We start from the raw sequence: 21,100 nt of genomic DNA, 5'->3' as shown, positions 1-21,100 counted from the left end.
AGACACTGATGGTAAATTTTATTGATTTTACTGAGAGTAATCCAATAAAGAGAGAGTGTGACTTGTTTCCATTCAAGTGGTGTTGAGCAGAGAAGATCCTTGCCACAGGAGGGACTCTGTATAACTGGAGTTTGTGGCTGGGCGTGAGAGGCGATCATCAAGCAAGTAGGAAAAATAATTACCTTCTTGCGTTGCCGGGGAGTCTGGAAGCTCCTCGCTCGCGTTGCCACACACTCCCCGTCACCGCCTCAAGTCTCCTTCATATTTGTCCCTTACGATTTATTTCCTCCCGTGTTGTAGGCGAATTGACGTTGAAGTGAATCACGATCAGCGTGTGGTATTACATGAAGGACACGAAAGGGAGGAACACGGCTAAAATGGCTCTTTATAATTGGGAATATTTGGGCTAGGGCGCACCCCTCGCCCATCTTCTCCAGGACTCGCCTCAAAGGAATTCGGGTCCACACATTCTACGTTTGACCATGACGGGCAGGACGTGGGAGCAGCACCACCATCCAGGGACCTGATAACCCTCTCGTACGTGCATTTCTGCAGGACGGCGAGATATACCGAGCGACGGGATTACCTTCAGAGTAGAGTATTACTAGAGCAGTGAAGTGACTAGTGGTAGACAGGAGGGAAGATGAGGCCGTGAAATTTTGAAAACGATCGTGTGTGCAGGTTGAGACAAGCGCATGAATGTGCAGGAAAGGAAATGTCATTCCTGTAATACTTTTACACTGTTCTCAGCCTTTTACAGCCCAGGACCATTCATAATCTGCTGTGAACGGAGGCTGGTCGTCGGCCAACACTTGTGGTAACTTCACACATTGCAGCTTAATATGAAAGGATAAAATACATGAATAAGTGTTGACCTAAACATCAGCCACCACCTTAGCCGGAGGGAGGGACAGAACCTACCTGCCCTCTCTTCACACCACTCAAAATAAACCACAGAAACTTAAAAGAGGAAAGGTTCACAGACGAGTGGGAGACCCTGTCACAGGATACCTCGCGTGTACATTCCTAGGCCAGGAACCTATCGGCAATTATCGTGATGATTATTGCCCGCTGACCCATCCCCCCCTCACCTCTTCACCATCCCCTAACCCTAAAAGTTATGGGAGGGAGTGTAGGTAAGGGGGGCTCAGGGAAGGGGGGTTCCCTGCTGGATGCCCTACCCTCCCTTAACTCTCCGTTACATGTAGTAATGCTAGGGCTGGACTCAGCGGGCAAGACCACTGCCCTCTACCGTCTCAAGTTCGACCAGTACCTCAACACAGTGCCAACCATCGGCTTCAACTGTGAGAAAATTAAAGGCACGTCAGGCAGGTGCAAAGGTGAGTGAAGGAACTTGTGGCTTCTGGCTCAGGTGGTAGCGACTTTGGCTTGCAACTCATTCCGGGTTCGAACTCAGGCATGAGTGGGAACCTTGGGCATGTTTCCTTACTCCTGCTGCCCCTGATCACCTAACAGTGAGTAGGTACCTGACTGATGTGGGTTGCATCCTGGGAAAAAAGATTAACCAGGTGTTGATGACTACAGGTGTTGGTGGTGATGACTACAGGTGTTGATGATGACACAGGTGTTGATGGTGATGACTAGAGGTGATGATGATGACTACAGGGGTTGGTGGTAATGGCTTCAGATGTTGATGATGACTACAGGTGTTGATGATGACTACAGGTGTTGGTAATAATGACTACAGTAGTTGATGATGACTACAGGTGTTGATGGTGATACTAGAGGTGTTGATGATGATGACGACTACAGGGGTTGGTGGTGATGACTACAAATGTTAATGTCAGGTGTTGGTGGTGATGACTACAGGTGTTGATAAATATAGGTGTTGGTGGTAATGACTACAGGTGTTGATGAAGACTATGGGTGTTGGTAGTGATGACTACAGGTGTTGGTGGTGATGACTACAGGTGATGATGACTACAGATGTTGATTTTGATGACTACAGGTATTGGTGGTAATGACTACAGATGATGATGACTACAGGTGTTGATGATGATACTACAGGTGTCGGTGGTCATGACTACAGATGTTGGTGGTGATGACTGCAAGTGTTGATGATGACTACAGGTGTTGGTGGTGGTGACTACAGGTGTTGGTAGTGATGACTACAGGTGATGATGATGACTACAGGTGTTGGTGGTGATGACTACAGGTGATGATGACTACTGGTGTTGATGATGTTGCTACAGGTGTTGGTGATGACTATAGGTGTTGGTGGTGATGACTACAGGTGGTGAGAATGATGACTACAAATGTTGACATTGATGACTACAGGTGTTGGTGTTGATAACTACAGGTGTTGATGACTACAGGTGTTGATGATAACTACAGGTGTTGGTGGTGATCATTACAGGTGTTATGTTGGTGGTGATGACTACAGGCGTTGATGACTACAGGTGTTGATGACTACAGGTGTTGGTGGTGATGTCTATAAGTGTTGGTGGTGATGACTACGGGTGTTGATGACTACAGGTGTTGGTGATGATGACTACAGGTGTTGGTGGTGATGACTACAGGTGTTGGTGATGATGACTACAGGTGTTGATGATGATGATGATGACCACAGGTGTTGGTGGTGATGAGCACAAGTGTTGTTGACTACAGGTGTTGGTAGTGATGAGTACAGGTGTTGGTGGTGATGACTACAGGTGTTGGTGGTGCTGAGTACAGGTGTTGATTACGGGTGTTGGTGGTGATGACTACAGGTGATATTGATGACTGCAGGTGTTTGTGGTGATGACTACAGGTGTTGGTGGTGATGAGTACAGGTGTTTGTGATGACTACAGGTGTTGGTGGTGATGACTACAGGTGTTGATGATGATAACTACAGGTGTTGATGATGATAACTACAGGTGTTGGTGGTGATGACTACAGGTGTTGGTGGTGATGACTACAGGTGTTGGTGGTGATGACTACAGGTGTTGGTGGTGATGACTACAGGTGTTCATGGTGATGACTACAGGTGTTGGTGGTGATGACTACAGGTGTTGGTGGTGATGACTACAGGTGTTGGTGGTGATGACTACAGGTGTTGGTGGTGATGACTACAGGTGTTGGTGGTGATGACTACAGGTGTTGGTGGTGATGACTACAGGTGTTGGTGGTGATGACTACAGGTGTTGGTGGTGATGACTACAGGTGTTGATGATGATAACTACAGGTGTTGGTGGTGATGACTACAGGTGTTGATGATGATAACTACAGGTGTTGGTGGTGATGACTACAGGTGTTGGTGGTGATGACCACAGAAGTGTCAGTTTTCACAGGTGTGGCTGGAGGCGACACATACCAACTCTTTTTGTGTTTGTCTATATTAAACACGGAGAGATGTATGTCTCTTAGTATGTATACACGGAGAGATGTATGTCTCTTAGTATGTATACACGGAGAGATGTATATCTCTTAGTATGTATACACGGAGAGATGTATGTCTCTTAGTATGTATACACGGAGAGATGTATATCTCTTAGTATGTATACACGGAGAGATGTATGTCTCTTAGTATGTATACACGGAGAGATGTATGTCTCTTAGTATGTATACACGGAGAGATGTATGTCTCTTAGTATGTATACACGGAGAGATGTATATCTCTTAGTATGTATACACGGAGAGATGTATGTCTCTTAGTATGTATACACGGAGAGATGTATATCTCTTAGTATGTATACACGGAGAGATGTATGTCTCTTAGTATGTATACACGGAGAGATGTATGTCTCTTAGTATGTATACACGGAGAGATGTATGTCTCTTAGTATGTATACACGGAGAGATGTATATCTCTTAGTATGTATACACGGAGAGATGTATATCTCTTAGTATGTATACACGGAGAGATGTATGTCTCTTAGTATGTATACACGGAGAGATGTATATCTCTTAGTATGTATACACGGAGAGATGTATGTCTCTTAGTATGTATACACGGAGAGATGTATATCTCTTAGTATGTATACACGGAGAGATGTATGTCTCTTAGTATGTATACACGGAGAGATGTATATCTCTTAGTATGTATACACGGAGAGATGTATGTCTCTTAGTATGCATACACGGAGAGATGTATATCTCTTAGTATGTATACACGGAGAGATGTATATCTCTTAGTATGTATACACGGAGAGATGTATATCTCTTAGTATGTATACACGGAGAGATGTATATCTCTTAGTATGTATACACGGAGAGATGTATGTCTCTTAGTATGTATACACGGAGAGATGTATGTCTCTTAGTATGTATACACGGAGAGATGTATGTCTCTTAGTATGTATACACGGAGAGATGTATATCTCTTAGTATGTATACACGGAGAGATGTATATCTCTTAGTATGTATACACGGAGAGATGTATGTCTCTTAGTATGTATACACGGAGAGATGTATATCTCTTAGTATGTATACACGGAGAGATGTATGTCTCTTAGTATGTATACACGGAGAGATGTATATCTCTTAGTATGTATACACGGAGAGATGTATGTCTCTTAGTATGTATACACGGAGAGATGTATATCTCTTAGTATGTATACACGGAGAGATGTATGTCTCTTAGTATGTATACACGGAGAGATGTATGTCTCTTAGTATGTATACACGGAGAGATGTATGTCTCTTAGTATGTATACACGGAGAGATGTATGTCTCTTAGTATGTATACACGGAGAGATGTATGTCTCTTAGTATGTATACACGGAGAGATGTATATCTCTTAGTATGTATACACGGAGAGATGTATATCTCTTAGTATGTATACACGGAGAGATGTATGTCTCTTAGTATGTATACACGGAGAGATGTATATCTCTTAGTATGTATACACGGAGAGATGTATGTCTCTTAGTATGTATACACGGAGAGATGTATATCTCTTAGTATGTATACACGGAGAGATGTATATCTCTTAGTATGTATACACGGAGAGATGTGTATCTCTTAGTATGTATACACGGAGAGATGTATATCTCTTGGTATGTATACACGGAGAGATGTATATCTCTTGGTATGTATACACGGAGAGATGTATATCTCTTAGTGTGTATACACGGAGAGATGTATATCTCTTAGTATGTATACACGGAGAGATGTATATCTCTTAGTATGTATACACGGAGAGATGTATATCTCTTAGTATGTATACACGGAGAGATGTATGTCTCTTAGTATGTATACACGGAGAGATGTATATCTCTTAGTATGTATACACGGAGAGATGTATGTCTCTTAGTATGTATACACGGAGAGATGTATATCTCTTAGTATGTATACACGGAGAGATGTATGTCTCTTAGTATGTATACACGGAGAGATGTATATCTCTTAGTATGTATACACGGAGAGATGTATGTCTCTTAGTATGCATACACGGAGAGATGTATATCTCTTAGTATGTATACACGGAGAGATGTGTATCTCTTAGTATGTATACACGGAGAGATGTATATCTCTTGGTATGTATACACGGAGAGATGTGTATCTCTTAGTATGTATACACGGAGAGATGTATATCTCTTAGTGTGTATACACGGAGAGATGTATATCTCTTAGTATGTATACACGGAGAGATGTATATCTCTTAGTATGTATACACGGAGAGATGTATATCTCTTAGTATGTATACACGGAGAGATGTATATCTCTTAGTATGTATACACGGAGAGATGTATATCTCTTAGTATGTATACACGGAGAGATGTATATCTCTTAGTATGTATACACGGAGAGATGTATATCTCTTAGTATGTATACACGGAGAGATGTATATCTCTTAGTATGTATACACGGAGAGATGTATATCTCTTAGTATGTATACACGGAGAGATGTATATCTCTTAGTATGTATACACGGAGAGATGTATATCTCTTGGTATGTATACACGGAGAGATGTGTATCTCTTAGTATGTATACACGGAGAGATGTGTATCTTTAAGTATGTATACACGGAGAGATGTGTATCTCTCAGTATGTATACACGGAGAGATGTGTATCTCTCAGTATGTATACACGGAGAGATGTATATCTCTGAGTACACACGCCGAGGTGTTGATCTCTACCCATATAAACAGATTACCTTAATAACAGTTCCTGGGATTAAAATAATCCTGTTCAATAACGCTTGCGTTACCATTACATAGTGCCACTATGCCGCCTTGTTTACGTTGCCAGTTACAACTAAATTAAGCCTTAGGCAACGCTGTGGTTCCCGTTACTGAAGACAGTCATAAAACAGTGTACCTTAGCGTGGCGTAACTGCTCTTCCCTGCCGTCCCTCGCCTCGCAGCCTGCTCTCGTATATGCTTAATGCGAATATATAAGTTATGCATATATCCGGGTCGTACTGAACGACTGAGTTAATAAACAGCATACCGGACGGGGATTCCAACTTTCGTATGTACAACCAGGTATATACAAGGTATATACATCCAGGCCCAATGCTGTTGCAACTCAGCTGAGTGGATAAGGTGTTGGGCCTGGTATATAAGTGGCCCACGGTTCGAGTCCTCGTCCATTATTCTGGCCGTGAATATACGTTTTGAATGTTGGGATATTTACAGTAAGACCATTTAGTTTTTTTTTTTTTTAACTGGAAGGCAGCCGGGGTCGCACCCTGGGCGAGGTGGGGAGTTTGAGCAAATCTTCTAACACCTGCTGGACCTTACACCTGGCTGTAAATAGGTACCCGGGAGTTAGTAAACTGTTGTGGGAGGCACCCTAGGGAAGGGTCTAAGGACCACAGGGGAGAGAAGCTTGGCTTTCCTGGGTTATCCTGGGTTATTAACCCACTGGAGTTATTCTGCACTATTGCCTCTTCCTATTCTACGGACTTAGTAGAATTATTATCCTCACTCAGCTCATTTTCAAAGCTCACTCCACTCAGCTCATTTTCAAAGCTTAGTCCTATTTAAAATAACCCGCCACCCACGTCCTCCCCAAGATGCCCCCCACCAACTCCCCAGGCTGCCATCCACCTTCTCACCAGGCTGCCATCCACCTTCTCGCTAAGATGCCACCCACCTCCTCCCTAGGATTCCATCCACCTCCTCCCCAGGATGCCACTCATCTCCTCCCCAGGATGCCATCCATCTCCTCCCGAGGATTCCACCCACCAACTCCCCAGGATGCCACCCACATCAGGCCACTAACACTCAGGTACGTACCTAGTTACTTCAAGGTGATCGTAAGAAAGACGTGAAAGGAAACCCATTTTGTCATATATGTTAACTAAGAAGAACACCCTGAAGGAGAACATAGAATATAACATCGGTGTAACTGGGTCTAGCATTAGGAACAATATTAGGAGACAAGTAAATAATAAAAATGATTGTTATAGGAATGCAGTTAGAAGCCTGAGTAGATCTATAACCCACTATGATAACATGAACGTAGATAAGCATGTTTATGGAGCAACTTGCAATGTGAACAGACTGACTGATGTTGTAGTGGCCAGGCTTAGGCTTGGTTACAAGTACTGACTGATGTTGTAGTGGCCAGGCTTAGGCTTGGTTACAAGTACTGACTGATGTTGTAGTGGCCAGGCTTAGGCTTGGTTACAAGTACTGACTGATGTTGTAGTGGCCAGACTTAGGCTTGGTTACAGGTACTAACTGATGTTGTAGTGGCCAGGCTTAGGCTTGGTTACAAGTACTGACTGATGTTGTAGTGGCCAGGCTTAGGCTTGGTTACAAGTACTGACTAATGTTGTAGTGGCCAGGCTTAGGCTTGGTTACAAGTACTGACTGATGTTGTAGTGGCCAGACTTAGGCTTGGTTACAAGTACTGACTGATGTTGTAGTGGCCAGGCTTAGGCTTGGTTACAAGTACTGACTGATGTTGTAGTGGCCAGGCTTAGGCTTGGTTACAAGTACTGACTGATGTTGTAGTGGCCAGGCTTATGCTTGGTTACAAGTACTGACTGATGTTGTAGTGGCCAGGCTTAGTCTTGGTTACAAGTACTGACTGATGTTGTAGTGGCCAGGCTTAGGCTTGGTTACAAGTACTGACTGATGTTGTAGTGGCCAGGCTTAGTCTTGGTTACAAGTACTGACTGATGTTGTAGTGGCCAGGCTTAGGCTTGGTTACAAGTACTGACTGATGTTGTAGTGGCCAGGCTTATGCTTGGTTACAAGTACTGACTGATGTAGTGGCCAGGCTTAGTCTTGGTTACAAGTACTGACTGATGTTGTAGTGGCCAGGCTTAGTCTTGGTTACAAGTACTGAATGATGTTGTAGTGGCCAGGCTTAGGCTTGTTACAAGTTACTGATGTTGTAAGTACTGACTGATGTTGTAGTGGCCAGGTACTGACTGATGTTGTAGTGGCCAGGCTTAGGCTTGGTTACAAGTACTGACTGATGTTGTAGCTTGGTTACAAGTACTGACTGATGTTGTAGTGGCCAGGCTTATGCTTGGTTGCAAGTACTGACTGATGTTGTAGTGGCCAGACTTAGGCTTGGTTACAAGTACTGACTGATGTTGTAGTGGCCAGGCCTAGGCTTGGTTACAAGTACTGACTGATGTTGTAGTGGCCAGGCTTATGCTTGGTTACAAGTACTGACTGATGTTGTAGTGGCCAGACTTAGGTTTGGTTACAAGTACTGACTGATGTTGTGGTGGCCAGACTTATGCTTGGTTACAAGTACTGACTGATGTTGTAGTGGCCAGTCTTATGCTTGGTTACAAGTACTGACTGATGTTGTAGGGCCAGGCTTATGTTTGGTTACAAGTACTGACTGATGTTGTAGTGGCCAGGCTTACGCTTGGTTACAAGTACTGACTGATGTTGTAATGGCCAGGCTTAGGCTTGGTTACAAGTACTGACTGATGTTGTAGTGGCCAGGCTTATGCTTGGTTACAAGTACTGACTGATGTTGTAGTGGCCAGGCTTAGGCTTGGTTACAAGTACTGACTGATGTTGTAGTGGCCAGGCTTAGGCTTGGTTACAAGTACTGACTGATGTTGTAGTGGCCAGGCTTATGCTTGGTTACAAGTACTGACTGATGTTGTAATGGCCTGGCTTAGGCTTGGCTACAAGTACTGACTGATGTTGTAGTGGCCAGGCTTATGCTTGGTTACAAGTACTAACTGATGTTGTAGTGACCAGGCTTAGGCTTGGCTACAAGTACTAACTGATGTTGTAGTGGCCAGGCTTAGGCTTGGTTACAAGTACTGACTGATGTTGTAGTGGCCAGGCTTAGGCTTGGTTACAAGTACTGACTGATGTTGTAGTGGCCAGGCTTAGGCTTGGTTACAAGTACTGACTGATGTTGTAGTGGCCAGGCTTAGGCTTGGTTACAAGTACTGACTGATGTTGTAGTGGCCAGGCTTATGCTTGGTTACAAGTACTGACTGATGTTGTAGTGGCCAGACTTAGGCTTGGTTACAAGTACTGACTGATGTTGTAGTGGCCAGGCCTAGGCTTGGTTACAAGTACTGACTGATGTTGTAGTGGCCAGTCTTATGCTTGGTTACAAGTACTGACTGATGTTGTAGTGGCCAGACTTAGGTTTGGTTACAAGTACTGACTGATGTTGTGGTGGCCAGACTTATGCTTGGTTACAAGTACTGACTGATGTTGTAGTGGCCAGTCTTATGCTTGGTTACAAGTACTGACTGATGTTGTAGTGGCCAGGCTTATGTTTGGTTACAAGTACTGACTGATGTTGTAGTGGCCAGGCTTAGGCTTGGTTACAAGTACTGACTGATGTTGTAGTGGCCAGGCTTATGCTTGGTTACAAGTACTGACTGATGTTGTAGTGGCCAGGCTTAGGCTTGGTTACAAGTACTGACTGATGTTGTAGTGGCCAGGCTTATGCTTGGTTACAAGTACTGACTGATGTTGTAGTGGCCAGGCTTAGGCTTGGTTACAAGTACTGACTGATGTTGTAGTGGCCAGACTTATGCTTGGTTACAAGTACTGACTGATGTTGTAGTGGCCAGGCTTATGCTTGGTTACAAGTACTGACTGATGTTGTAATGGCCAGGCTTAGGCTTGGTTACAAGTACTGACTGATGTTGTAGTGGCCAGGCTTATGCTTGGTTACAAGTACTGACTGATGTTGTAGTGGCCAGGCTTAGGCTTGGTTACAAGTACTGACTGATGTTGTAGTGGCCAGGCTTATGCTTGGTTACAAGTACTGACTGATGTTGTAGTGGCCAGGCTTAGGCTTGGTTACAAGTACTGACTGATGTTGTAGTGGCCAGGCTTAGGCTTGGTTACAAGTACTGACTGATGTTGTAGTGGCCAGGCTTATGCTTGGTTACAAGTACTGACTGATGTTGTAATGGCCTGGCTTAGGCTTGGCTACAAGTACTGACTGATGTTGTAGTGGCCAGGCTTATGCTTGGTTACAAGTACTGACTGATGTTGTAATGGCCAGGCTTAGGCTTGGTTACAAGTACTGACTGATGTTGTAATGGCCAGGCTTAGGCTTGGTTACAAGTACTGACTGATGTTGTAATGGCCAGGCTTAGGCTTGGTTACAAGTACTGACTGATGTTGTAATGGCCAGGCCTAGGCTTGGTTACAAGTACTGACTGATGTTGTAGTGGCCAGGCCTAGGCTTGGTTACAAGTACTGACTGATGTTGTAGTGGCCAGGCCTAGGCTTGGTTACAAGTACTGACTGATGTTGTAGTGGCCAGGCCTAGGCTTGGTTACAAGTACTGACTGATGTTGTAGTGGCCAGGCCTAGGCTTGGTTACAAGTACTGACTGATGTTGTAGTGGCCAGGCCTAGGCTTGGTTACAAGTACTGACTGATGTTGTAGTGGCCAGGCCTAGGCTTGGTTACAAGTACTGACTGATGTTGTAGTGGCCAGGCCTAGGCTTGGTTACAAGTACTGACTGATGTTGTAGTGGCCAGGCCTAGGCTTGGTTACAAGTACTGACTGATGTTGTAGTGGCCAGGCCTAGGCTTGGTTACAAGTACTGACTGATGTTGTAGTGGCCAGGCCTAGGCTCGGTTACAAGTACTGACTGATGTTGTAGTGGCCAGGCCTATGCTTGGTTACAAGTACTTCTGGCAGTTTGGGAGACACACAGATGATGATCTAATCAAATGTAAAATATGTGGCCAGGTATATGGCCATTGTCTTGAACAGTATGTGCTTGATTTTCCACTTGTTGAGGAATGTAGAGACAGACAGTATAATAATCCATGTGACTTTTCAAGATATCTTATTATTGAAAATAAGATACCAGATTTATTAAGAAAATTTCTTAAATTTGCTTTTAACAGATAAGTGAACTGTAGATATAAATGCTGATGTGCTCTAGTTAACACTTCTGGGGCCTAGTTCCTAGGCCTTTTGTATATCCATATGCTCTTGCGCTACCCTCCATAGGATGGATATGGGGTACACAATAAACTATCCACTTCGAAAACTCTAAAAAAAAATTTGTTATAAGTCTCACCCCGCCTGGGCATCGAACACTGACCCCTTCGGCTGTGAGCCGAGCACTGTACCAGGGAGCTACTTACATGGTTGATTTAAAACGCTATATGCAGATACTGCAATGGAAAACAATGTATATAGAGTATATTCTTGTGGCAGTCTTTATCTTGCTGACCAGGACAGTTAATATAAATTACAGCAATAGGTATATTTATGTATATAGATAATATAACTCTTGAATGTAGATGAATGTACATAGTGCCATACAAACTGATGATATAAATAAAGACTTAAGTACAGGTTGCATTTGTGTGTATGTGTACTCACCTCATTGTTGTTGCAGGGTCGATTCATAGCTCCTGGCCCCGCTTCTTCATTGGTCGCTACTACATCACTCCCTCCCTGCTCCGTGAGCTGTATTATACCTCTTCTTAAAGCTATGTATGGATCTTGCCTCCATCACCTCCCTTTCCAGACTGCTCCACTTCCTGACAACATTGTGACTGAAGAAATACTTCCTAACATCCTTGTGACTCATCTGAGTCTTCAACTTCCAAATGTGTCCCCTTGTTGCTGTGTCCCATCTCTGAAACATCCTGTCCCTGTCCGCCTTGTCGATTCCTCTCATTATTTTATATGTTGTTACCGTGTCCCCCTATTCCTCCTGTCCTCCAGTGTCGTCAGGTCGATTTCCTTTAACATCTCTTCGTAGGGCATGCCCCTTAACTCCGTTGCAAACCTTTGCGATTTCTCTATTTTCCTGACGTACCCCTAGACTGTATTCTGTCTGTGGTCTTTGCCCTTCCCCAATCTTCGTAACTTTGCACTTGGAGGGGTTGAACTCCAGAAGCCATTTGCTGAACCAGGCCTGTAGCCTGTCCAGATCCCTTTGTAGTCCTGCCTGGTCCTCCTCCGATTGAATTCTTCTCATTAACTTGACATCGTCAGCAAACAGAGACACTTCTGAGTCTATTCCTTCCTTCATGTCATTCACATATACCAGAAACAGCACTGGTCCTACTGACACCACCCACTCTGACACCTCGTCACGTACCATGACTCTCTGCTTAGTAAGTTTATTCAGGTATACAAAAATACAGTTACGTAGATTATCATACATAGCAGCATATGTATAGGGAACCTGTCAGGTATTCTCTGATCTACTGCTGTGCCTTGTTACCACAGTGAAATGCAGAACAAAATACTTTATATAACATAGTACCGGGATTGAACTGAAAGAGAAAGCATTTTATTCCTGTCAGTCAGGCAGTGGCCAGGACAGGAGCAGATGAGAGGTGTGTCTAGTTCAGTACGAGTAGGAAGGCGGTTGGTAAGTTTTTTTTTTTGTTGTTGTTTTTGAATGCTATAGGTAGTTTTGTGTTTAAGTGCTCTCATTTATTTGAAATGCCCTTGTATGCAGAGGCCTGTTTATGCGATAGTACTGTATGGTGTTATGCCTGCTGGTAATTAGTCTACCAGACAGAAGTGAAGACGAGGGAGTGTATGTCATGGTGCCTCCCTCATAATTTATTTTGTTTAACTCATTACTAGCAGTGTGCTAGTGAGTTAATGTAAACTGGAGTCTGGTGGTTTTTGTAGTAGTTATAAATTGTATATAAGTTACTATTAATATACATATATTTTTATATAGGTGAGTTTTTGTCCTTCTTTCCTAATAATAATTAATATTGTTTAATATATGAGTACATGTTGACCCAAGAGTTGGTGTGTTTTTCTGTGTAATTTTATAAGCCCTAGACAGCAGTGTGAGCAGCGTTCAGCAGCCAGGAACATTGTATTTAAGTTACGACATCAAAGTCGTCACATACCTTCCCTGTTATACCAGCCTGGTCCTCCAGCTTGTGCACTAATCTCTTGTGTGGAACTGTGTCAAAACTCTTCTTACAGTCCAAGGAAATACAATCTACTCATATGTGTGTGTGTGTGTGTGTGTGTGTGTGTGTGTGTGAGTACTGACCTATATGTGGTTACAGGGGTCGAATCACACTTCCTGGCCCCGAGTGTGTGGGTGTGTGAAACCCCTGTATTACATCCTTTGTATTCCAGTCTCACTTTCATATACCATTACCTAACCCCCTCCCCCCCCGGGGCCTCCAGATCCCCGCCCCGCTCCTCCCACACACACACTGCTGCTGTACTCAGCACACCGCATTGTGCTGAGTACAGCACACTGTAGTGTGCTATATAATAGTGTTATAGCCACTGCTGTATACACCTCTCAGTGTATATACACTGAGAGATGTGCACCTCTCTATGTGTATATATACCCTCTGTTTTTGTCATAACTTTATTGGTGTCACTGGTATGTCATGAAGACTCGTGGTTCTGGTCACACTGTGTCACTGGTTTATCATGAAGACTCGTGGTTCTGGTCACACTGTGTCACTGGTTTATCATGAAGACTCGTGGTTCTGGTCACTCTGTGTCACTGGTTTATCATGAAGACTCGTGGTTCTGGTCACACTGTATCACTACATTCTTACCTCTGGATCTGTGGCAGTACCAGACTTTCTCTTACATATAAGAAACATCTCTACGTACCCTGAAAAGTACAGCGTCCTTCGTGTTTTATGTAACCAGGGACTGTCGCTGTGTGTACTCACCTATTTGTGGTTGCAGGGGTCGATTCATAGCTCCTGGCCCCGCCTCTCCACTGATCGTCACTAGGTTCTCTCTCTCTCTCCCGGCTTCATTATCAAACCTCGTCTTAAAACTATGTATAGTTCCTGCCTCCACTACTTCACTTTCTAGACTATTCCACTTCCTAACAACTCTATGACTGAAGAAATACTTCCTAACATTCCTTTGACTCATCTGAGTCTGTTCTGAGACTGTTAACTCTCAGAATTCGGAGAGAACGTGAACACACAAAAAAAAATCTTGAATACTGATAAGTTGATACTGTAATTATTCATCTATACAGGTTATTTACATTTAACCCCAACTCTGCTAGGGCGAGATTGACATATGCAGAATGGGTGTCATCTCTGGGAGGATCAAACTCTGTTGCACTGGCTAACTCATGCTGTATTTGAGGCAAATCTGAATTGGTAGTAACAAATGATACTTGAGGATTTCTCAATACCTGTCGTGTACGTAGGGAATAACGACATTCAGGTTCATCTTCTGACTGAGTATCAGAGGTAGAGAGTACAGGATCAGGAGGATTGTTAGAGTCTGTCACATTAGTCTGGGTTGGAACATCATTATCATCACATACTAACTTCATATGATCTAAATGCGATTCTTTATACTGACCAGTACTAATTTCTCTAACCTAATACTTATTACCAGTGATATGTTCAACTACTCGATAAGGACCAACAAACTTTTGATCAAGCTTAGGCATTGCAGACGTTTTGTTAAAGTTAATCAGCATGACTCTCGAACCTACTTTGATTTTGGATGACTGTGCTCGAGTGTTTGCGACTCTTGTAAATTCTGCTGTTGATTTATGAAGTGTTTCACGGATTCTTCTAAAAACACTTTGAGCTAAGCTGGTACGAGTTGCTATGAAATCATCAGGGTTGTAATTTGGTTTCGGGTTAGAATATAGCAACTCATAAGGCAAACATTTATCTACACCGAACAATGCATAATGTGGAGTGTCACCTATGGAAACATTGTAAGCAGAATTTATAGCACACTGCACATCAGGTATAACTTCATCCCAAGTTTCACTGTTGGGATTGACAGCGGCTCTCAAGACATCAAGTACTTTCTTATTGGTGTTAATGTATGTATATATAAATAAACATAGGTGAGATAGTGGTGTGGGGTTAAACAGTAAGATAGTGGAGCGGGGTTCAACAGTGAGATAGTGGAGTGGGGTTCAACAGTAAGATAGTAGAGTGGGGTTCAACAGTGAGATAGTGGAGTGCGGTTCAACAGTAACATAGGGGAGTTGGGTTCAACAGTGAGATAGTGGTGTGAGGTTCAAAAGTAAGATAGTGGCGTGGGGTTCAACAGTAAGATAGTGGTGTGGGGTTCAACAGTAAGATAGTGGTGTGGGGTTCAACAGTAAAATAGTGGGGTTCAAGAGAAAGATAGTGGTGTGGGGTTCAACAGTATAATAGTGGTGTGGGGTTCAACAGTAAGATAGTGGTGTGGGGTTCAACAGTGAAATAGTGGTCTGGGGTTCAATAGTAAGATAGTGGTGTGGGATTCAACCGTGAAATAATGGTGTTGGGCTCAACAGTAAGATAGTGGTGTGTGGTTCAACAGTAAGATAGTGGTTTGGGGTTCAACAGTAAGATAGTGGTGTTGGGTTCAACAGTGAGATAGTGGTGTGGGGTTCAACAGTAAGATAGTGGTGTGAGGTTCAACAGTAAGATAGTAGTGTGGGGTTCAACAGTAAGATAGTGGTGTGAGGCTCAACAGTAAAATAGTGGTGTGGGGTTCAACAGTAAGATAGTGGTGTTGGGTTCAACAGTGAGATAGTGGTGTGGGGTTCAACAGTAAGACAGTGGTGTGGGGTTCAACAGTAATATAGTGGTGTGGGGTTCAACAGTGAAATAGTGGTGTGGGGTTCAACAGTAAGATAGTGATGTGGGGTTCAATAGTAAGATAGTGGTTTGCGGTTCAACAGTAAGATAATGGTGTGGAGTTCAACAGTAAGATAGTGGTGTGGGGTTGAACAATAAGATAGTGGTGTGGGGTTGAACTGTAAGATAGTGGTGTGGGGTTCAACAGTAAGATAGTGGTGTGGGGTTCAACAGTAAGATAGAGGTCTGGGGTTCAACAGTAAGACAGTGGTGTGGGGTTCAACAGTAAGACAGTGGTGTTGGGTTCAACAGTGAAATAGTGGTGTGGGGTTCAACAGTAAGAGTGGTGTGGGGTTCAACAGTGAAATAGTTGTGTGGGGTTCAACAGCAAGATAGTGGTGTGGGGTTCAACAGTAAGAGTGGTGTAGGGTTCAACAGTGAAATAGTGGTGTGGGGTTCAACAGTAAGATAGTGGTGTGGGGTTCAACAGTAAGATAGGGGTGTTGGGTTCAACAGTGAAATAGTGGTGTGGGGTTAAACAGTAAGATAGTGGTGTAAGGTTCAACAGCGAAATAGCGGTTTGGGGTTCAACAGTAAGATAGTAGTGTGGGGTTCAACAGTAATATAGTGGTTTGGGGATCAACAGTAAGATAGTGGTGTGGGGTTCAACAGTAAGACAGTAGTGGGGTTCAACAGTAAGACAGAGGTGTAGGGTTCAATAGTAAGAAAGTGGTATGGGGTTCATCAGTAAGATAGTGGTGTGGTGTTCAACAGTGAGACAGTGGTGAAGGGTTCAACAGTAAGATAGTGAAGTTGGGCTCAACAGTGAAATAGTGGTGTGGGGTTCAACAGTAAGATAGTGGTGCGGGGTTAAACAATGAAATAGTGGTGTGGGGTTCAACAGTAAGATAGTGGTGTGGGATTCAACAGTAAGATAGTGGTGTGGGGTTCAACAGTGAAACAGTGGTGTGGGGTTCAACAGTAAGATAGTGATGTGGGGTTCAACAGTAAGATAGTTGTGTGGGTTTAAACAGTAAGATAGTGGTGTGGGGTTCAACAGTGAAATAGTGGTGTGAGGATCAACAGTAAGATAGTGATGTGGGGTTCAACAGTGAAATAGTTGTATTGGGTTCAGCAGTAAGATAGTGGTGTGGGGTTCAACAGTAACATAGTGGTGTGGGGTTCAACAGTAAGATAGTGGTGTGGGGATCAACAGTAAGATAGTGGTGTGGGGTTCAACAGTGAAATAGTTGTGTGGGGTTCAACAGTAAGATAGTGGTGCTGGGTTCAACAGTGAGAAATTGGTGTGGGGATCAACAGTAAGATAGTGGTGTGGGGTTCATAAGTGAAATAGTTGTGTGGGGTTCAACAGTAAGATAGTAGTGTGGGGTTCAACAGTAAGATAGTGGTGCTGGGTTCAACAGTGAGATAGTGGTGTGGAGCTCAACAGTAAGATAGTGGTGTGGGGTTCAACAGTAAGATAGTAGTGTGGGGTTAAACAGTAAGATAGTGGTGTGGGGTTCAACAGTAAGATAGTTGTGTGGGGTTCAACAGTATGATAGTGGTGTGGGGTTCAACAGTAAGATAGTAGCGTTTTGTTCAACAGTAAAATAGTGGTGCGGGTTCAACAGTAAGATAGTGGTGTTGGGTTCAACAGTGAGATAGTGGTGTGGGATTCAACAGTGAAATAGTGGTGTGGGGTTCAACAGTAAGATAGTGATGTGGGGTTCAACAGTAAGACAGTGGTGTGGGGTTCAACAGTAAGATAGTGGTGTGGGGCTCAACAGTATGATAGTGGTGTGGGGTTCAACAGAAGGATAGTGGTGTGGGGTTCAACAGTAAGATAGTAGTGTGGGGCTCAACAGTAACATAGTGGTGTGGGGTTCAACAGTAAAATAGTGGTGCGGGGTTCAACAGTAAGATAGTGGTGTTGGGTTCAACAGTGAGATAGTGGTGTGGGGTTCAACAGTGAAATAGTGGTGTGGGGTTCAACAGTAAGATAGTGATGTGGGTTTCAACAGTAAGACAGTGGTGTGGGGTTCAAGAGTAAGATAGTGGTGTGGGGCTCAACAGTATGATAGAGGTGTGGGGTTCAACAGTAAGATAGTGGTGTGGGGTTCAACAGTAAGATAGTGGTGTAAGGTTCAACAGTAAGATAGTGGTATGGGGTTCAACAGTAAGATAGTGGTGTGGGGTTCAACAGTAAGATAGTGGTGTTGGGTTCAACAGTGAAATAGTGGAGTGGGGCTCAACAGTAAGATAGTGGTGTGGGGTTCAACAGAGAAATAGTTTTGTAGGGTTCAACAGTAAGATAGTGGTGTGGGGTTCAACAGTAAGATAGTGGTGTGGGGTTCAACAGTAAGATAGTGGTGTGGGGTTCAACAGTGAGATAGTGGTGTGGGGTTCAACAGAATGATAGTGGTGTAAGGTTCAACAGTGAAATAGAGGTGTGGGGTTCAACAGTAAGATAGTGGTGTGAGGTTCAACAGTAAGATAGTGGTGTGGGGTTCAACAGTAAGAAAGTGGTGTAGGGTTCAACAGTAAGATAGTTGTGTGGGGCTCAACAGTGAGATAGTGGTGTGGGGTTCAACACTAAGATAGTGGGGTGTTTCTCAACAGTGAGATAGTGGTGTGGGGTTCAACTGTAAGATAGTGGTGTGGGGTTCAACAGTAAGAGAATGGTGTTGGGTTCAGCAGTGAAATAGTGGTGTGGGGTTCAACAGTAAGACAGCCGTGTGGGGTTTAACAGTAAGATAGTGGTGTTGGGTTCAACAGTGAGATAGTGGTGTGCGGTTCAACAGTAAGATAGTGGTGTGGGGTTCAACAGTGAAACAGTCGTGTAGGATTCAACAGTAAGATAGTGGTGTTGGGTTCAACTGTGAGATAGTGGTGTGGGGTTCAACAGTGAAATAGTGGTGTGGAGTTCAACAGTTAGATAGTGGTGTGGGGTTCAACAGTAAAATAGTGGCGTGGGGTTCAAAAGTAAGATAGTGGTGTGGGGTTGAACAGTAAGATAGTGGTGTGGGGTTCAATAGTAAGATAGTGGTGTGGGGTTCAACAGTGAAATAGTTGTGGGGTTCAACAGTAAGATAGTGGTGTGTGGTTCAACAGTGAGATAGTGGTGTGGGGTTCAACAGTGAAATAGTTACCTGGAGGTTACCTGGAGGTTATTCCGGGGATCAACGCCCCCGCGGCCCGGTCCATGACCAGACCTCCCGATGGATCAGGGCCTGATCAACTAGGCTGTTACTGCTGGCCGCACGCAGTCCAACGTACGAGCCACAGCCCGGCTGATCCGGCACTGACTTTAGGTATCTGTCCAGCTCTCTCTTGAAGGCAGCCAGGGGTTTATTGGCAATTCCCCTAATGCTTGATGGGAGGCTGTTGAACAGTTTTGGGCCCCGGACACTTATGGTGTTTTCTCTTAGTGTACCAATGGCGCCCCTACTTTTTATTGGGGGCATTTTGCATCGGCTGCCCAGTCTTTTACTTTCGTAGGGAGTGATTTCTGTGTGCAGATTTGGGACCATTCCTTCCAAGATTTTCCAAGTGTAGATTATGATATATCTCTCCCTCCTGCGTTCCAACGAGTACAAGTCAAGTGCTTCCAAGCGTTCCCAGTAGTTAAGGTGCTTGACAGAACTTATACGTGCAGTAAAGGATCTCTGTACACTCTCTAGATCTGCGATTTCACCTGCTTTGAATGGAGATGTTAATGTACAGCAGTATTCCAGCCTAGAGAGAACAAGTGATTTGAAAAGGATCATCATGGGCTTGGCATCTCTCGTTTTGAAAGTTCTCATTATCCATCCTATCATTTTCTTTGCACGTGCGATCGTGGCACTGTTGTGATCCTTGAAAGTGAGATCCTCAGACATTACTACTCCCAGGTCCCTTACATTATTTTTCCGCTCTATTGTATGGCCGGAGTCAGTAGTATACTCTGTTCTAGTTATTATCTCCTCCAGTTTTCCATAACGGAGTAGTTGGAATTTGTCCTCATTGAACATCATATTGTTTACCGTTGCCCACTGGAAAACTTTGTTTATATCTTCTTGGAGGTTAACCGCGTCCTCAGCAGATGACAGCCTCATGCAGATCCTAGTATCATCCGCAAAGGATGATACGGTGCTGTGGTGTATATCTCTGTTTATGTCTGATATGAGGATAAGGAATAAGATGGGGGCGAGTACTGTGCCTTGTGGAACAGAGCTCTTCACTATGGCAGCCTCCGATTTAACTCTGTTGACCACTACTCTTTGTGTTCGAGTTGTTAGGAAGTTGAAGATCCATCTCCCCACTTTCCCAGTTATTCCTTTAGCACGTATTTTATGGGCTATTAAGCCATGATCGCATTTGTCAAATGCTTTTGCAAAGTCTGTGTATATTACATCTGCATTCTGATTTTCTTCCAGTGCATCCAAGGCCATGTCATAGTGATCCAGTAGTTGTGAGAGGCAGGAGCGACCTGCCCTGAACCCATGTTGCCCTGGATTGTGCAGATTTTGGGAATCCAGATGATTTGCAATCCTGCTTCTTAGCACTCTTTCAAAGATTTAGTTGTGTGGGGTTCAACAGTAAAATAGTGGTGTGGGGTTCAACAGTGAAATAGCGGTGTGGGGTTCAACAGTAAGATAGTGGTGTGGAGTTCAACAGTAAGATAGTGGTGTTGGGTTCAACAGTAAAATAGTGATGTGGGGTTCAACAGTAAGATAATAGTGTGGGGTTCAACAGTAAGATAGTGGTGGGGGGTTCAACATTAAGATAGTGGTGTGGTGTTCAACAGTAAGATAGTGGTGTGGGGTTCAACAGTAAGACAGTGGTGTGAGGTTCAGCAGTAAGATAGTTGTGCGGGGTTATACAGTAAGATAGTGGTATGGGGTTCAACAGTAAGATATTGGTGTGGATTCAACAGTAAGATAGTGGTGTGGGGTTCAACAGTAAGATAGCAGTGTGGGGTTCCTCAGTAAGATAGTGGTGTGGGGTTCAACAGTGAAATAGTGGTGTGGGATTCAACAGTAAGATAGTGGAGAGGGGTTCAACAGTAACATAGTGGTATGGGGTTCAACAGTAAGATAGTGCTGTTGGGTTCATCAATAAGATAGTGGTGTGGGGTTCAACAGTGAAACAGTCGTGTAGGATTCAACAGTAAGATAGTGGTGTGGGGTTCAACAGT

The 21,100-nt window shown here is 43.8% G+C and overlaps 1 protein-coding gene across 1 annotated transcript in view; it reads left to right on the top strand.

Annotated features, from left to right (window-relative positions):
- Positions 1–459: 459 nt before the first annotated feature.
- The window catches only part of LOC128691709 (ADP-ribosylation factor-like protein 4C), a 70,803-nt gene continuing 50,162 nt past the window's right edge, over positions 460–21,100 (top strand). Inside the window, exon 1 of the mRNA XM_053780589.2 lies at positions 460–1,340. Within this exon, the coding sequence (XP_053636564.1) occupies positions 1,121–1,340 (220 nt within the window). The 5' untranslated portion in view covers positions 460–1,120. The remainder of the gene's footprint in view (positions 1,341–21,100) is intronic.

The sequence above is a fragment of the Cherax quadricarinatus genome, chromosome 26, assembly GCF_038502225.1.
Source record: "Cherax quadricarinatus isolate ZL_2023a chromosome 26, ASM3850222v1, whole genome shotgun sequence".
Classification (NCBI taxonomy): domain Eukaryota; kingdom Metazoa; phylum Arthropoda; class Malacostraca; order Decapoda; family Parastacidae; genus Cherax; species Cherax quadricarinatus.
Note: the sequence above shows the minus strand (reverse complement) of the source record. Positions and strands in the feature narration are given on the sequence as shown.